At 40.8% G+C, this 18,074-nt stretch overlaps 1 protein-coding gene across 10 annotated transcripts in view; it reads left to right on the top strand.

The window, feature by feature from the left end:
• The window catches only part of TBC1D4 (TBC1 domain family member 4), a 130,396-nt gene that overhangs the window by 96,926 nt on the left and 15,396 nt on the right, over nt 1-18,074 (top strand). For all 10 annotated transcript variants that reach the window (XM_061629996.1, XM_061629995.1, XM_061630000.1 and 7 more), the window contains 4 exons: nt 6,770-6,930; nt 9,344-9,553; nt 16,724-16,882; nt 17,470-17,628. In XM_061629996.1, coding sequence (XP_061485980.1) covers nt 6,770-6,930; nt 9,344-9,553; nt 16,724-16,882; nt 17,470-17,628 — 689 coding nt within the window. The remainder of the gene's footprint in view (nt 1-6,769; nt 6,931-9,343; nt 9,554-16,723; nt 16,883-17,469; nt 17,629-18,074) is intronic.

The following is an 18,074-nucleotide window of genomic DNA, read 5'->3' as shown; positions in this document are numbered from 1 at the left end:
AGCAAAGTTTGCCTTTTTGTCAGGCATCTTTCAGGGAGGGAGTTCCAAATGTGCGATTATTTCAGAATGCTCTTGCTAAAACTGCTTCACAATGAGAACGAACCTTTCTTGAAGCTCTTTCAAGAAGTGGCTACACCTAGAAGCAAGGGTTTCCAAACGACTTCATAGGTGATAACGTTTTTAATCTTTTCAGAAGCTTACAAGTAGCTAGTGCAGTTGTAACCAAAACCAGCTATATTTTCTGTTCCTTACACCTGTCACAAGATGTGCTATCAAATCCATTTATTTATTTGTTTATTTATTATCCTGCCCATCCTCCCAGTAGGAACCCAGGGTGGCAGTGTTCTAGCAGAGTGAAAAGTAGATGCTCAGTTTCAGTTGTTTAGTAGATTATTATTCACAGCAGCTACTAAGATAAACTTGTGTCTGAGAGTGAATTGGGCCAGTGGCTCTGCTTATTGCTTGTCTAATCACATTTATTTTTTCTTGAAGATTGAAATTCTTACACGAATGTGAATTCTTACATTGACTGTATTTGTACCCCTTTTCTTTGCCTGAATTTGGATTAGGACCTGCTTTTTCCTTTAATTTAGACTGAGGACATCTATTTTCAGCAGCAGAGCCGAGCCCTCACTGTGTTCATTCTAAACATACTTTTCCTCTCTAGAAAATTAAAAACAGCCCGAAGAGTTTCAGTCCATAGCCATCCCTGCATGGTGCTGATTGCCTGCCCCCTTCCCATGATGTTTCCTAAAATCTTTCCTGTATTACCAGAGCAGTTCTGTACTTTTTAAACATTTCTTTAAAAAATTGAATGAATGTATGAATGTGTTCTTTAAAAAGGCAGAGAGTCTGCTTGGGACAAGACTGACGGCTGAGTCTGTGGTTGATTCACTAGTATGAACACCTGTCCTTTCCCTTGTGAGGTCAGGCTCAGCCTGCAACTTAGAGATGTGCTTTGAGTTCTCTTGTGTCTGTCTTTCTTCCTAATGATTTCTAAACCCAAATGTCATCCTTCAATAAGCATTTGTGTTAGTAACACCATTTTAGGGTGACAGATTTTAGTCTGTCATGCTGTTGAAAATTCTTATTTAATCATATTTTAATAACTTAAAATGTGATGAAATAAGAATTTTCAGTCAAATCTGGAGTACGTCTAACCAGCATCTTTATCATCCTGATACAAGGCATTGTTTGCTTTAGCACTTAAAACTCTCATCTTGAGGTTTTACAGCTGTTGATTGTGGTGACTTCAAAGAATAAAACCACAATGAGGTTTGCAAACGATAGGTGGGTGATTAAGAAAAAGCAAGTTAGTTGATCTAGGGCCTAGCAGGTTTTAATTAGAGCAGCAATGTTGTTGATTTTAAAGTTAGCTTAAAGACCTGTTGGCAGACTGAAGAGGCGACATATCTATTAAAATTACCATTTTAATAGGAGTACTTAAATACAGGCATACCCCGCTTAAAGTCGCTTCACTTAAAGTAGCCTCGCTATAAAGTACATGCTCCATACTCCACCATACCCTGCTTAAAGTATGCGCACTTGGCAATAACGGACACTTTATCGGCATGACGCCGCTGCCATCTAGTGGTGATTGCGTGCAGTACAAGTGAAGATAATTGCTTCACTTTAAGTACATTTTCACTTAAAGTACACTCTCCGGTCCCATTGCGTACATTAAAGCGGGGTATGCCTGTACTACAGATGACAAGTACCATCTTACAAGAAATGTCCTCTTCAGTGTGAGGAATGCCTCTTCTAAGATATAACACACATTCTGCATGAGTCTTTTTTTAAAACTTGCAGTATGCAAGTGTATGCAGATTTATTTGATAAATTGAAACTCTTCATTAGTAGACATAAGATTCCTTTAATCTGGTTACCGCCCTACTTTCAGGAGATTCCCTTTTTATCTGTGTTGTCTTTATAACTGCTACAAGCCAGAAACCTGCAGACAGGATGCTCTTTTCTATTCATTGGATCTGTGTGTTTTCGTTTTCTAGTTAACAACAAAGAGTACATACAGAACAAGGGGTGAGTTTGCTCTTTTAGTTTTGTGTTTTCCTTCAAAGGAAAGGAGAAGTTAAACTGAAAGTAAAATTGAGAGAGAATGCAAATTTTGCCATGGGCAACGGCTTTAAAGATTTACTTCTGGTTCAGATGTAGTTCGTCGATTAAAATCCGCCAATGTTCCAAGGGGAGGAAAATTATTTTGAAATGACAGTTGTGGAAGGATGCTACAAAGAGCTCTAGAGCTTCATTTGGAATTTTTATTTGGAGAAGCTTAGTGCTTAAGTTAATGAAACTTGAAGAAGGAACAGAGAAAAAACATTTTAATTACAGTAAAATTTTAGTACCAGATATTTCTAAAAGAACCTGTTTTTCCCTGTAAGAATTTGCATACTGCACATGATGGCATAGCTGGCTAAAGTGATAGCAGGTTTGTGGCCTCACAGGTAGGTTAAGTATTCCTTTTGGGTATTGAAATTCCTTTTGGTATTGCACAATACATCAACAGTTTAAGGGTAAAAGTGCAAAGAGAAACTGTTCCATCTTAGGGTTTTCTGTAGTTCTGATTTGGTTACTGATACGCTGCTTCGGTTCAAAGAAGGTGTATTAGAACTTCAGAGGGTTAGTGTAGGCTAATTGAAGTACTTTTTATTTAATATTGCTCTTTCAGAACTTTAATGTGTGCTTATGAAAGCAGTTTAAAGCAAAAGGCTAGGTCAGACCTTCAGGGCAGTTTTTTAAAAATGCAGGGAATGATCAAACCATACATTTCACTTTCATATGACAGTCTTATTTGTGTTTGCTTCACTCTAAACCCTCAGTTAGAATTTATAAACAAAAGTTGGTAGTATTACTCCTCTCCCCACCACCACCAAAAAAACCCCTACTATGGGTGAGCTCTCTAGGATGCATGGAGGTTTTGCCTTTTCTTGTGAAACATTTTTTTTAAAATCTAGTTAACACCTTTGTGACCTGCTTGGGCAACTGGATAGATAGGCTAATTTAATTTCCTACATTAGTTAATTGTTGTTTCAGACAACTATGTAGTAGGGAAGACTACTTAGGATCAGATAATTGCTTTAGCATTTAATAGATAATTCAAAAGTTGCAGGGAGATGTCTTGCACAATTTCCATTGATCTAAGCTCAGTTTTGCACAACTTAAAGTAGGGAGCATCTGTGGCTAACCCTTTTGTAAACAAACATTCTAGTGAGGAGTGTTTTTCCTAAATAACACTTAGATTAGGACAGTTCTGTAGAGGCAACAAAGAAGGTGAAGTGGGTCTGCCTTGGAGCATCATTGATATAAGAACTAATCCCATACACATTTACTCCATACTTGAAATGTTTGAAATAGCCAAATAAATACACTCTATACATTTTTATTTGTTACAATGATACAATACATTATGAGAAAGTTGAATGAGACCCCCAACCTGTGTTTCCTTTTTACAGCTCACTAGTTCCAGTCTTTTCCTCTTTTGTAGTTTTGTCTTTTTAATTATGTTTTGAGTATATTCAAAATTTATTTGTCTAGATTATATCTATTTGATTATTAACTGTATCATTGCAGCCTATTTTTTTATTGCATATACATTGTTCTTATTACCGGTGGTGTACTGCTAACATTAAATAGTAAGAATAATATTACTTTCATTCATTCATTCATTCATTCATTATTACATTAAGTTAATGTGGGTTACAAGTGAACACCTGAATATTGTGCTCAGCTTAGAAAGGAGACGCCTAAAAGACCCTTTTTAAGTTGTGGGCAGAAAATATTGTTTGATTCTTGGGTAGTGGATAGGATATGAAAGTTAAGACCTCTGTGCCCTCCCCTCGCTTGTTTTAATACGATGCGAGCTTTCCTTGCTTCATGCAGTGCTTCATTCTATGTTACGAAGTTGCACTAGTTTCCCTCAGGAAGCGCTCTATTGTCTGGGTGTTTATTTCAGGCATGATTCTTTAAATTAACATACACAAGGTTGGGGATAAGAAATGGAGGAAAGTTGGTGGCTCCAGAACCTAGAATTGTCATGAAATAGTTTTGCCGATTTCCTGATTCCTTTGGGCAGGAAACTGTGGAGGCGCTGTGATGGGCAAGTAAATTGAATCTGATCTGTTATCAACCGTGCCAAGGTGTTACCTGATGGGCGAGGACAGGAGCAAAGACAGGGTGAAATTGGGTAGGCCAGGATGGAACCTGGTGGACTCTGGAACGGATGGAATTAATAGCAAAATCATTGGGATATGTGAACTCTAGAACAAAGTGGATTTTTATTTTTACCTGGTTACCTGTCAGAACCTGTTTAAAAAAATTGGGTGCACATTGCTAAAAAAAAGAGAGTGAGATGAGAAAGGATAGGAATAGATGGCAACTCTAGCCTGTAAACATAAATGCTCATTAGAAACTGTATATGTACTCTAGCATGCACAGAATCCTCCCATTCTGACCATTGATTTTCCTGCTCTGGGTAGGGTATCTCAACACAGTTTCAGTGGTGCACTGGTAGGTGGGGGGTGGTACTTAGAGCTGTTCCCAAATTTGAAGAAGGAGCGCTTGGGTACGTACCACAAATATATATATCATCTTTTTTGGATTAGAACTATGCCATGAAGTATAAAAGGAGCTCTGTGTAAAGCACAGACTGCTATCCCAAGAGTTTGCAATCTTCTTTTTTCTTTGATTACTAGTCCAGTATGCCAATGTTGTAGATTCCTTTGTTTATAAATATTCATACCCCACCTTTCCATTAAAAAAATGCTACTAGCCATGATGTCTCTCCTGATGCCAGTCAGAGGCGGTACGCTTCCAGATGCCAGTTGCTGGAAACCACAGGAGGGGAGAGTGCTCATGCACTCAGGTCTTGCTTGCAGGCTTCCCATGGGCAACTGGTTGGCCACTGTGAGAACAGGATGCTGGACTAGATGGGCCACTGGCCTGAACCAGCAGGCTCTTCTTATGTTCTTCTTAGGGTGGCTAAGCAGCATGATTTTTTAAAAAGCAACGAAATAAAATCTTAAAGGTGGCTAAGCAGAATGACAATAAAATGCAGTAAAATGAAATCACTGTATAACAGCAGTTAAAAACACATTAAACTCAGATGTTGGCAGGACACAAAGAAGAACCTCTTCAGAAAATTGTAATGAGTTCGCAGGTTTGTAGGTGAGGAGATGGTCCTTCAGGTATCACGGACCCAAGCCATTTAAGGCTTTGAAGATTACAACAAGCACTCAGAAACAGACTGGAAGCCTGTGAAATTGTTGGAATTAGGAAGTTGCAAGTTCCCTTTAATACAACATTGTTTTAACTTGTCCAGCCCAGCTATCTTGACTTCCTTTTAACAGAAGATGCCAAAGATTGAATCTGGGACTATCTTATGTGCAAAGCATGAATTCTGAGCTGTAAGCCATCACAGTACTATGCATATTTATTATTTATTTATTTATTACATTTATATCCCGCCTTTCCTCCAAGGAGCTCAAGGTGGTGCATATGGTTCTCCTCCCTCTTCATTTTATCCTCACAACAACCCTGTGAGGTAGGTTAGGCTGAGAGGCTGTGACTGCCCAAGGTCACCCAGCAAGCTTCATGGCGGAGTGGGGATTTGAACCCTGGTCTCCTAGGTCCTAATCCAGCACTCTGACCACTACACCATGCTAATGGTGCCATAGAACTCTGAACATGCATTATACAGCATGGATATTTTTTCCAGCAGGTAAAAAAATCTACATTTGCCATCTTGAATAACCAAAAGTCTAGCAGGGTACATAGCTGAATTTTGTTCAGACAATAGGCAACCCTGATTGTTCAAATGTAACATGAATAAATAGGATCTTTTCTCTAGGTTTTACATTGTAAGCACCTCAGGATAGGAGCATAACCGTGACATATGTAAAGCATTATGTGCATTGATGCTACATGCAATATTTTAAAAGTGTTTCCTCAAAGGAGATGGCCAAGGAGAGCTATGGGACGATTCCTGATCATGTACCCTTGTGCATTTCCCTTTTTATCCATTTTTGGTAGTAGTAAGGGCTTCAAATAAAAAGAAAAGAAGTACTGGCTACTGCTCCTCCACCTTTAAGAGATAATAATGTCATCTCTACACCATATTCACTAATCTACAAAAACATTTGACATCACAGCTACAAAGGGAACACATTGTGACTCTGCATAAGAAGTAAAATCTTCATACTTTTTGCTTTCATGCACACACATGCCTCCTGGAATGTGGATGCAGTCTTAATATGTTTGCTTTGAATTTCATCTTCAGGTAACCTAGAAGTTGAGATAAACAGTATTTTTAGTTTAGATTCCAGATATATTGACATGAGGGACATATATAAGAAATTTGGAGAAAGGAGTCCCGACTTTGATAATGGAGATTCTACTAGATACAGTTTTCCTCCTTCTAATTTCTATGAAATGTGCAACATAATTTGCTGCAACTGTAAATGTCTTCCAATAGCTTGTCAAACCTTGTCAGTATTCTGGTTGTAGCTTATATCTGGGGTGGAGAGAGATACCACTATCCCTAGGACTATAACATGGGGAACACTTGGGCCAAAATGAAATCAGTGCCATTAATGGAAAAATTTGGGAAGCCTCAATGTATGATGATTACATTGATAGGATGTAATCCTGTGTGTGTTAAAGGCTGTTCTGCTGGCTTTGCATGGTCATTCCTAGGCTTTTATCAATATTTCCTGATAGTGATTTGGGTTGTGTTTGTTTCCTCCTAATCCTTCTACAGTGATGGGGAAAGAAGGAAAAGGACCTCCTCTGTGTGCAGCAATGACTCTCTAAATGCTGGTGGAATTATTTTTACCCCCCGCCGGATCTCCTGGCGGCAGAGAATCTTCCTAAGGGTGGCATCACCCATGAAGAAGTCCCCCTCAGCAATGCAACTGCAAGGTCCGTGTTCATTTTGAGGGAGCAATTCATGTAATATCATTTGATTTCATTTCTCTATTTAAGAGTGACAGCTTCCATTCTGATTTTTAAAGAAGTGGGCATGTTCTGCGAGACATACCTATGTTCAAATACTTGATATGCCTTGTTTGAGTTTTAAATTTCTAAATTGTTTTTTTCTTCAGGTAGTTTATTGCATGTTACTATCAAAATCAGAGAGAAGTGCAGATAATGATTGTGGTGTTTTAAAGGTAACCACTTTAGTGATCAACAGGAAGAAGCGGCTAGCACTGACCCATGTCTCCTTCTGTACCTTCCTGGTAATATTAAGTTAACAAAGATATGTTGCATAATATAGCTGCCCTCTGCATTTCCTTGCCCATAAGCAACGGCTAAGGAAGAATTATGGGGTGGTGCAAGACTAGATGGCTGGTGGCAATAGGCTAATGAACATTAGGAGAGTCCTGTAGGACCTGGCTGAAAGTCCATCTAGTGCAGTATCCTGTTTGTCTCTGGTACCCAGACAGATGCATCTGGAAAGCCCATAAGCAGGATATGAAGGCAAATTCATTATGCCTTTGCATCCCAGCAGCTGGTACTCAGAGGAATACTGCCTTGGATGCTGGAGTTAATATAGCCATTGTTACTAGTAGCTACTGATAGCCCTATCCTCCATGAATTTGTCTAATCCTCCTTGCAGTGGCCATATGGCACACCTTGTGGCAATTAATTCCACAAACCCATTATGCTTTGAGTGAGGTCCTGCTTTCTTTTGACTTTTCTGAATCTCCTGCCAGTCAGTTTCACTAAATGAATGCTAGTATTAAATGAGGGGGACAAAACCTTCTCTCTCTTCAATTTCTTCACTCCATGTATGTCAACCATTCTGTATGGGCCTTAGTGCCTTTGTAATGCTATGAAGATGATGAAGGCAGTGATGCAGTTGCAGATTTAAGGAGAAACTGTCCCCTATAGATCTTACTAGACTTTTTAGCAGCCTTAGCTTCTGACTGGAAAGCAAGTATTGGGTAACAAAGTAAGTATAGGGTAACAAAGTTTAAGGACTTGGTGTTGGACTGATCTTCAGTTGTTTTGTGGAAGTGTTGGGGACCATATTATTTTGGTTCTCCAAAAACAATACTGAGTTGCCTCCCAGGCATAATTTAACTAGCTGATTTTTTACCTATAACCCTTAGGTATAGGGTTAGTTTAGTTTAGGGTTAATTTAGTTAGAATTTAGTTTCCACTGAGCTTGTTTTCTCTTTGCATTCACCCGCAATCCTTATGAGATTTTGAGTTGCCCTGTTCTGGATGGAGATGGAGAGAAAGCACCTGCTGTGGAATTTTGAGACTGCCCTAATGAGGTCCAGTATAGCCTGGATATCTTCCAAAATAAATGCAAACATTCTTATCTCTGTCTACTACAAATAGGTCTGGAATTGTGTTGCCTTTAGTTGTAGGAAATGTTAGTACAATCTAAATTCTTCAATGTTTTTGGACTGTGTTTGTCTGGCCAAACACGAAAATTAGGTTAAATACTTAGAAGTAAATCTCTTTTTAGTAAAAATTGCTAAAACGTAAGTGAGAGAGGATTCATTTTGTTTACTTTCTGAGGAGAGTAGTTGTATACATTCTTGCTTTTCTGCTGTTTATTCCCATTGATAGGTAGTGTTATTTCTAGTAGAGTGCTCTAGTACCAGTATTGGATGCCAGATCAAAAGGGGGCACTAATTACATTTGGCAAATAGTAGTGAGGAGGCAATTTATTCAAGGGAGGCTATAGGCCAGATGCGTTTCATATACCCTTATGATGCATAAGGGAATATAAAACCCTGCTCAGAATATGAGATTCCCTCTCACCCTTCATGATTTCAGAAATCATATGCAACAGGTGATGCCCATTGTTAAAAATGTATTGCCTGCCTGCCTGTCTGGTAGTGCAAACTGTGGAGGCCAAGATTTGTAAACCAATTTGCTCACTCTTCTGTGAAGAAGCAGTATTGTGTGAGATAATAAATCCAAAGTTAAGATGTATCAGAGTGACATAATAAATCCAAGATTTATTTACAGGAATAGTTATTTCTTTTTTCTCAGGAAAGTAATAGTTTTGCCTGTAGGTGCATTTGCTTCAGTTAGATTAGTATAATGTTGTTGAGTGCTGGATCACAGCCTAAAAAGATTTAATACTATTGTTGTCCTCAGTTTACATGGTCCTTCTACAGCATAAGCAAAAACATAAAACACAGTAGCCGAAGTCTCTGTCCCAAGGAGCTTAACAATCGACTGCTTGCAGTGGGGAAGAGAAGAGTGAGACAAAGACAACTATGGATGAATATTCATACGTATTTTTACCATTGCAATAGAACTCTCAGATAATGTTTAGTTAATCCATGACTAACACAACAATACTTTGCAGATGGGGGTGATGGAAATGAATTGTTACCACTGTCTCCTCTTGCCCTATCTTTGGATGAAGACCCCCTTGTTTCCTTATTGCAAAATGATGATGTTCAAGATAGGACTGGGGAGAAAAAGAACTCTGAAGAGCTGCAGAGTCTGTGGAGAAAAGCCATCCATCAACAAATACTGCTACTTCGGATGGAAAAGGAAAACCAGAAATTGGAAGGTTAGTGAAGGTTAAGATAAGGAATGGCTTGAGAATTTTGTTCTGCCTTCCAGTGACCAGTTAAATGAATTCTGTGTAGAACTTGAAGTGGAATTGGCTAATTAAATGTTGGAAAAACTGCCGAATTTCATGGGCTCCCACCTCACCCTTCAGCAGTGTGTCTCAAAAAATGAAGAACAAACCATTTAACCAAATGACAAGCCCCTACTGTCTTCAGGCTGGCTGCTGGGTCTTGGCTGGGCCTGTGACCCCTGTTGTAGTTCAACACCTTAAAACCACATTTTATTTCCCTTTTTTGTGTAAGATAGGCAGCTCCTGCTGCCAGTGTTTCTTCCAGCTTCACAGCACTTGCTGCTCTTCTCTCCTTCCTGCCACCGTCTCCCTGTGGCCAAACTGCTTGTTTTCTTCCTCTTCCTAGCACAGTGGTTTTTAGCTGTGTTTCTCCAGCTTACCAGGAGATCGGTATTGCCAAGCTGTCTTTAGGGAAACTTACTTACCTGTTTTTGATATTTGCCATTAATGCACAGGTAAAAAATAGCTTTGTGCATGTTTTAGGGCACACAGTCAGTTCACAGAGAGCATTGTGAGGTCCCAGAATTCCACATGAATGTAGAGTGATCCCTAAAATACTCTGTGTGATGCAAGTGTTGCATAGCACGCAGAGTGTTGTGGAAAGGTTTTCTTAAAGGTAAGAAGCTTAAAACTTTCTGTTCTAGAACATTGTCTCCAGAGTATCCCTGTGTTAGCCTGTGCAAAAATACTTGATTTGAAGCCAGCTGACACATTCAGCAAAATTCAGCGATAAAGCTAAATTCTGGACTTGAAGCTGTGGGTAGGACTTGGCATGCTTAGTGAAAATTCAAACTTTTGCCACAACAGTGGGGAATCTCCAGTTCCCAGGCCAATGTTGACCTACATGGAGGTTCAGGTTGGCTCATGAGCCCACTTCCCCCCAAACAATGCCCACCTGTCCATCAGCTGACATCACTGGGAGACATCACCTGACGGGGGGGCAGGGGTCAATCCTGCTGGGTGCAACTTTGCAAGTGTGTTCCCTATAGGAAACGTAGTCGCAAAGCAGACCCTTGTAGCCATCAGGATTGGACCCTCTTCTCATCAGCTACTGAGTGGAGGGTTCTCTCCTGATGGGTGCTGTTTCACCAGCACATCCCAAAGCATATCCTCACCTCTACAGGTCAACTTTGGCAGATGGGCGGGACCATCCCTCTGTCAAAGTGGGGGTGGGGAGAGATAACAATCTGGCTCGCTGGCCAGAAAGGTTCCCCACCCCTGTTTTACAACTTCTTGTAGGTACAAAATGGTGAACATCCTGCTTTTCTGTGTATAGGAAGCTAGGGCGCTTTCGATATTGTGTTATACAGATGGGCTCGCACATGCACTCTTCTGTCTTCAGGCTGTAGTGGGATGGCTGAGAAATGTTACCACCATTTGATTACTCTGAATGTATAAACTGGTCCTTAACTGGGACACTGGGCCTACTCTCAACCTGTGCAGGGTCCATACTATTTGTATGCTAGTGATCTATGACCTTGGTGGAAGCAGTGCTTAACAAGTTAAAGAGAATGTGGTGTTGGGGTGCATGAAACCCTGCATAGTTAAGTTCTTTTTACAAACCTGTGGGTTATATCCAACAAAGTTGTCCTGTCAGCAGAAATACTTCTGCCTGCACAACAGGACTTCCTCACCCACTTCTCTGTGCACCCTAAATCTGTTAAGGGTTTTCCCCCAACACTCAGGAGCAGATTTGGTGGTGCACAGGGAGAGGAGAGGAAGTCCCATTGTGCAGGCGGAAGTTCTTGTGTTCGTGGGATGACTTCATTGGGTACAACCCATTGTCTTGTTTAAATCAATTTGAATTGTGCTGCTGAAAGAGGAAGGATTTTTCAAACGTTACCGTAGGCTGGCTTTTTGTTTTATTTCCTTTTTAATAGCTTGATAGTGCTGCTTGGGAGCTGCATATGGTCATCTCTGTCACACACCATTTAGCAGGCATGCAGAGGTGCTTGTGGAGAGAAAGTGTAGAGTAAGTTCAGTGTGAAATGCCACATAATCTTTTTGCATAGATTTATAAAGTGAAAAGAATAACGTGAACATCTTTTTTTCTTCCCCAATATTGAATATGAAATGGTGAAAATGAGAAAACAAATAGTGACAATGAGGATTCTGCTTGAATGGAAGTTTCAGTGGCTACTAGCCATGATGGCTGTGCTCTGCCACCCTAGTCAGAGGCAGCATGCTTCTGAAAACCAGTTGCCGGAAGCCTCAGGAGGGGAGAGTGTTCTTGCACTCGGGTCCTGCTTGCGGGCTTCCCCCAGGCACCTGGTTGGCCACTGTGAGAACAGGATGCTGGACTAGATGGGCCACTGGCCTGATCCAGCAGGCTCTTCTTATGTTCTCATCATTGTATTTCAGCTGGTTGACTTGTATCAGCTTCAAATTCCTTGCTATATTGCATAGCATTTAACATTGCATAATTAGATGACTTGAGACAATGCTAGGTTGTAAACCTGCTACACACATACTCACAAACTGCACAGAGAGAGAGAGGCTGAGAAAGCAGGTTGGAAGAGAGTTTCCCTGCCCTACTCTTGTACATAGTGATGTTCCTTTTGCTTAATCATCATATAGTTTGTCAACAAAATGCTAATAAAAATACTTCCTATTCTTCCTAATGCTGCTGAGGAGGCTTGAATTATATTTTGTTTTATAGAAGGTAAGATGCATGTAAAGAAAATCTTCTCCCCCCTCCATACACACATACACATACACACACGTGCGCATGCCTCATGACTAGTAATTATTTGCAGCAGGGGGAAATTCCTATTCAAAACCAGAAAGGTCTGAAGGGCAAGATAGAAAGTGGAAACCTTCTGCCACTTGTCAACTGTAACTTCCTTCTCTCTGCCATGAGCTGGCTAAGGTGATTTTATGGGTCTCCCTAACTCTGGCAAGGGGGGATGGGGAGGAAAATGTGTACCAGGGAATCACAACATCTGCTTGAACGAGGATAAGAACATAAGAACATAAGAAGAGCCTGCTGGATCAGGCCAGTGGCCCATCTAGTCCAGCATCCTGTTCTCACAGTGGCCAACCAGGTGCCTGGGGGAAGCCCGCAAGCAGGACCCGAGTGCAAGAACACTCTCCCCTCCTGAGGCTTCCGGCAACTGGTTTTCAGAAGCATGCTGCCTCTGACTAGGGTGGCACAGCACAGCCATCACGGCTAGTAGCCATTGATAGCCCTGTCCTCCATGAATTTGTCTAATCTTCTTTTAAAGCCGTCCAAGCTGGTGGCCATTACTGCATCTTGTGGGAGCAAATTCCATAGTTGAACTATGCGCTGAGTAAAGAAGTATTTCCTTTTGTCTGTCCTGAATCTTCCAACATTCAGCTTCTTTGAATGTCCACGAGTTCTAGCATTATGAGAGAGGGAGAAGAACTTTTCTCTATCCACTTTCTCAATGCCATGCATAATTTTATACACTTCTATCATGTCTCCTCTGACCCGCCTTTTCTCTAAACTAAAAAGCCCCAAATGCTGCAACCTTTCCTCGTAAGGGAGTCGCTCCATCCCCTTGATCATTCTGGTTGCCCTCTTCTGAACCTTTTCCAACTCTATAATATCCTTTTTGAGATGAGGCGACCAGAACTGTACACAGTATTCCAAATGCGGCCGCACCATAGATTTATACAACGGCATGATGATATCGGCTGTTTTATTTTCAATACCTTTCCTAATTATCGCTAGCATGGAATTTGCCTTTTTCACAGCTGCCGCACACTGGGTCGACATTTTCATCGTGCTGTCCACTACAACCCCAAGGTCTCTCTCCTGGTCGGTCACCGCCAGTTCAGACCCCATGAGCGTATATGTGAAATTCAGATTTTTTGCTCCAATATGCATAATTTTACACTTGTTTATATTGAATTGCATTTGCCATTTTTCTGCCCATTCACTCAGTTTGGAGAGATCTTTTTGGAGCTCTTCGCAATCCCTTTTTGTTTTAACAACCCTGAACAATTTAGTGTCATCAGCAAACTTGGCTACTTCACTGTTCACTCCTAATTCTAGGTCATTAATGAACAAGTTGAAAAGTACAGGTCCCAATACCGATCCTTGAGGGACTCCACTTTCTACAGCCCTCCATTGGGAGAACTGTCCGTTGATTCCTACTCTCTGTTTTCTGCTTCTTAACCAATTCCTTATCCACAAGAGGACCTCTCCTCTTATTCCATGACTGCTAAGCTTCCTCAGAAGCCTTTGGTGAGGTACCTTGTCAAACGCTTTTTGAAAGTCTAAGTACACTATGTCCACTGGATCACCTCTATCTATATGCTTGTTGACACTCTCAAAGAATTCTAATAGGTTACTGAGACAGGACTTTCCCTTGCAGAAGCCATGCTGGCTCTGCTTCAGCAAGGCTTGTTCTTCTATGTGCTTAGTTAATCTAGCTTTAATAATACTTTCTACCAGTTTTCCAGGGACAGAAGTTAAGCTAACTGGCCTGTAATTTCCGGGATCCCCTCTGGATCCCTTTTTGAAGATTGGCGTTACATTTGCCACTTTCCAGTCCTCAGGCACGGAGGAGGACCCAAGGGACAAGTTACATATTTTAGTTAGCAGATCAGCAATTTCACATTTGAGTTCTTTGAGAACTCTCGGGTGGATGCCATCCGGGCCTGGTGATTTGTCAGTTTTTATATTGTCCATTAAGCTTAGAACTTCCTCTCTCGTTACCACTGTTTGTCTCAGTTCCTCAGAATCCCTTCCTGCAAATGTTAGTTCAGGTTCAGGGATCTGCCCTATATCTTCCAGTGTGAAGACAGATGCAAAGAATTCATTTAGCTTCTCTGCAATCTCCTTATCGTTCTTTAGTACACCTTTGACTCCCTTATCATCCAAGGATCCAATCGTCTCCCTAGATGGTCTCCTGCTTTGAATGTATTTATAGAATTTTTTGTTGTTGGTTTTTATGTTCTTAGCAATGTGCTCCTCAAATTCTTTTTTAGCATCCCTTATTGTCTTCTTGCATTTCTTTTGCCAGAGTTTGTGTTTTTTATTTTCTTCATTTGGACAAGACTTCCATTTTTTGAAGGAAGACTTTTTGCCTCTAAGAGCTTCCTTGACTTCGCTCGTTAACCATGCTGGCATCTTCTTGGCCCTGGCGGTAGAGGATGATCTTCTTTACCCTGACAGAGGCAAGTCTATTAGGAGAGGGGAGGTAGAATTCCTGTGTCAAAGCTCATAGCGATTTGCTTTTAGCAACCACAACCAATAGATCCAATAACCTACTAATTTAAGAGAGAACCTTTGGAAAATGTACACCTTATAACGTTTCCTGACATTTTTAACTGACCAGAAGCTTCCCATTGTTGGACAAAACTTCCAGCACAATCTCTCGCTTAACTCCCTGTCAAAATTTTATTTATCTTTTTGGCAAATGCCTGTGTGGACAATCCTGTCTCCAGGGTAGAGTGAAAAAAGCTATCTGTTGACACAAGAAAGTTTCCTTGCACCAAGTCATTGCACTGTGGTCCATCCAGCTGAGTATTGTCTACACTGACTGGTAGTGACTCTGTAAGGTTTCAGTCTGGAGGCTTTCTCTGCCATTCCTGGAGATGCCAGGGATAGAATGTGGAAAGGTGTTTTTTTTGGGGGGGGGAGTGCAGGGGGGGGCTTGCATGCAAAGCATGTGCTGTAAGACGGAGCTTTGGCTCTTCCATTCTATCCTGACCCTCCACTCGTCTTCTGGCAAGTCTCTTTTTCTCTTAACCTCAGTTCTTCGTGTACATCTCTTAAAATGTCTTCTTTAACTGTGTGTGTTGTTGTAAAGATGGCTTTAGCAAATATGATAATGCATCAGTATGCAAAGATGCACACCATATAGTTTCAACATAGGAAATTGCCTTATATGGTCCATCTACCTCAGTATTGTCTACACTGACAGGCAGTGGCTCTCCAGAATTTCAGGCAGGGGTCTCTTCCAGCCTTACCTGGAGAACCTGGTGATTGAACCTGGGACCTGGTGCTTCAAAGCAGACTCTATACACATCAGAGGGCCAAGCCCTCAGGATAGTCATAGCACAAAGTTAAAACATACAGCCATAGCCATAAAGAACCCATGCAGGAGTTAAGCCAGGTACAATTGCTAAGTATAAAGGTATGCTGGGATGGTGCCAATTTAATGCTCCTCCCAGTTGTCCTTAAATTTAGAGTGGACTGTAGGATTGCCTGCTCTCTGCAAAAGCCTAGGACTGAATTTGTGCTCCTCCTGCAGTACAAAATGCAGTTAATAGTTCTCTGTTTTTAACCAATTCAGTGTTTGCTAAACAAATTTTTAAAATGTAATGCTGATTATGGTTAAGATGGTACCAAAGTATCCCTTGATAGCATGCTGTTAAGAGAGAGCCAGCGGTGTGTCTGTAGGATTTACAGATTTGATGCCATTATCCAAATTTAGATTGACAGGATGAATTGCCTTGGCATATCTATTTAATGTTTCACAATCTATACAATGTATATACATTGGAATCAAATTATTATTTGAATAACTGTCGACAGTGTGATGACACCCACTTTGTCTTTACAATTTTAGTTATGATAGAATTGTAGCTTTTTGTCTTGTATGCTACTTGCTTATATGAAAATGACATATCCTTTATAACTCAGCCAAATCTAATGATTAGCCTTAAGACAGGAAAATCAAATGAACCACACAATGTGTATGCATGTACATGGAAGGTGGATGATCTGCCCTTGTGTGACCAGGGCAGTTTGTGTGCTGGGTTGGTGCAGGAGAGCTGAGTATGTTTCATGTTGACACCTTTCCACATGTTGGGCCAATGCAGAGAGGAGGAGGGAGGTATTGTCCAAACTGGCCTAGTGTCTAACAAATCTTCTACTATTTATTATCTATTCTTGCAAAATATTCTATGCTATTAGTTTTAAGAGCTGATTGTACAAGGCTCTAAGTGTGCAGAACTTATGCACCATAAGAAAGCTGCATTGCATGTACCTGCCTCCAAACATGCCTGTAGGATCTCCATGGGACATAACCTTGATGTAGCCTACATGTCTGAAGTCTAGTATGTGTAGGCCCAAACTGTGATTGATAATCTGAAATGGTCTGTGTCTTGTATTTTTTCTTACAGCAAGCAGAGATGAGCTCCAATCCAGAAAGGTTAAACTGGCGTACGAGGAAGTTGGTATGTGTCAGAAAGATGCTATCAATATCTGGGATAAGAAGCTGTTGAATTGCAGAGCCAAAATCAGATGTGACATGGAAGATATTCATGCTACTCTGAAAGATGGTAATTTTTAGTGCAATGTGCTTAAAAGTTATACAGAGACTTCGCTTCTTCGATCGCTTTGAATATCGCCACATGTAGGGGATGGGCATAATGCAAAATAGAAGAGGTATTCTGTTCCCAAGTACCTCTGGTATATTTTCCTTGTATTAGATGCTCTCAATTTTCAGTCATTATAGTCTCCTTGAGTTTTGAATTCGCAAAAAGGTCGTTTGGGAAAGGAATGGCCAACAAATAAAGATTTCTGGGCCATAACTAGTAAAGAGGGGAACTCCACTCAAGTTCAGAAAAAGCAAACTATTTTCCTAAAGCTCAGACAATTGCTGTACTAATTCTGAGGCCTGTTCAGGCCCTGTCACACTCCTGATGATGTTACTGAGAGTGCAAAAGAGTCCCAATTTCTTGCGCTCTAGTAAGGCTGCAGTTAATGAGGCATCAAAGGTGTTAATGTGGAATAGAGTACAGAAGTGCACAACAATGAAGTGGGTAAGTGTAAGTGAGAAATTAGTAATCTTTATAGGTATTATTGACTACATTAAACCACTGCATAATTCCCTGAATAATTTGGTTTTAAATCTTTTTGTGTTCAGGTGTACCAAAAATTCGCCGGGGAGAAATCTGGCAATTTCTTGCTGTGCAGCATCGTGTGAGACATCGACTGCCAAATAAACAGCAGCCCCCTGACATCTCTTATAAAGAACTCCTGAAACAGTTGACTGCTCAGCAACATGCTATCCTTGTAGATCTAGGTAACTTACTTCCGTAGCTTATACGTATTGAGGATTTCAGGTTCCCAAATGGTGATAATTGTGGCAGAGGAGAGGTTTGCCATGCACATGGAACAGGTTAAACCCTTCACTGCCATGCACATGGAACAGGTTAAACCCTTCACTTCATGTGCATGAGAAGTATATCCCAGGTGATATAGCAGTGCTTCTGCTGCAATCTGGTAGTCCCCACAAAGAAAAACGTGATTATCTTTCTGTGCTTTGCCCTGCCAGGGCCACCAAAATCCATTGATCACATATGTCTGCTTTCCTCTTGGTTTTAGATCACTGATCAGATTCGCTTTGCAAGTTGCATTCTGAAAGAGGGGGCTTTTGTTCCTAGAGCCAGTTCATGTCACCATGGCTATCGAGTGGTGGCTCTGAGCCAAATTAAATGCAGTTGTGTGCAGATTCCTGCAGACCAAAAA

Source organism: Rhineura floridana, chromosome 5 (assembly GCF_030035675.1).
Source record: "Rhineura floridana isolate rRhiFlo1 chromosome 5, rRhiFlo1.hap2, whole genome shotgun sequence".
NCBI lineage: Eukaryota > Metazoa > Chordata > Lepidosauria > Squamata > Rhineuridae > Rhineura > Rhineura floridana.
This window is presented reverse-complemented; position numbering and strand designations above follow the sequence as displayed.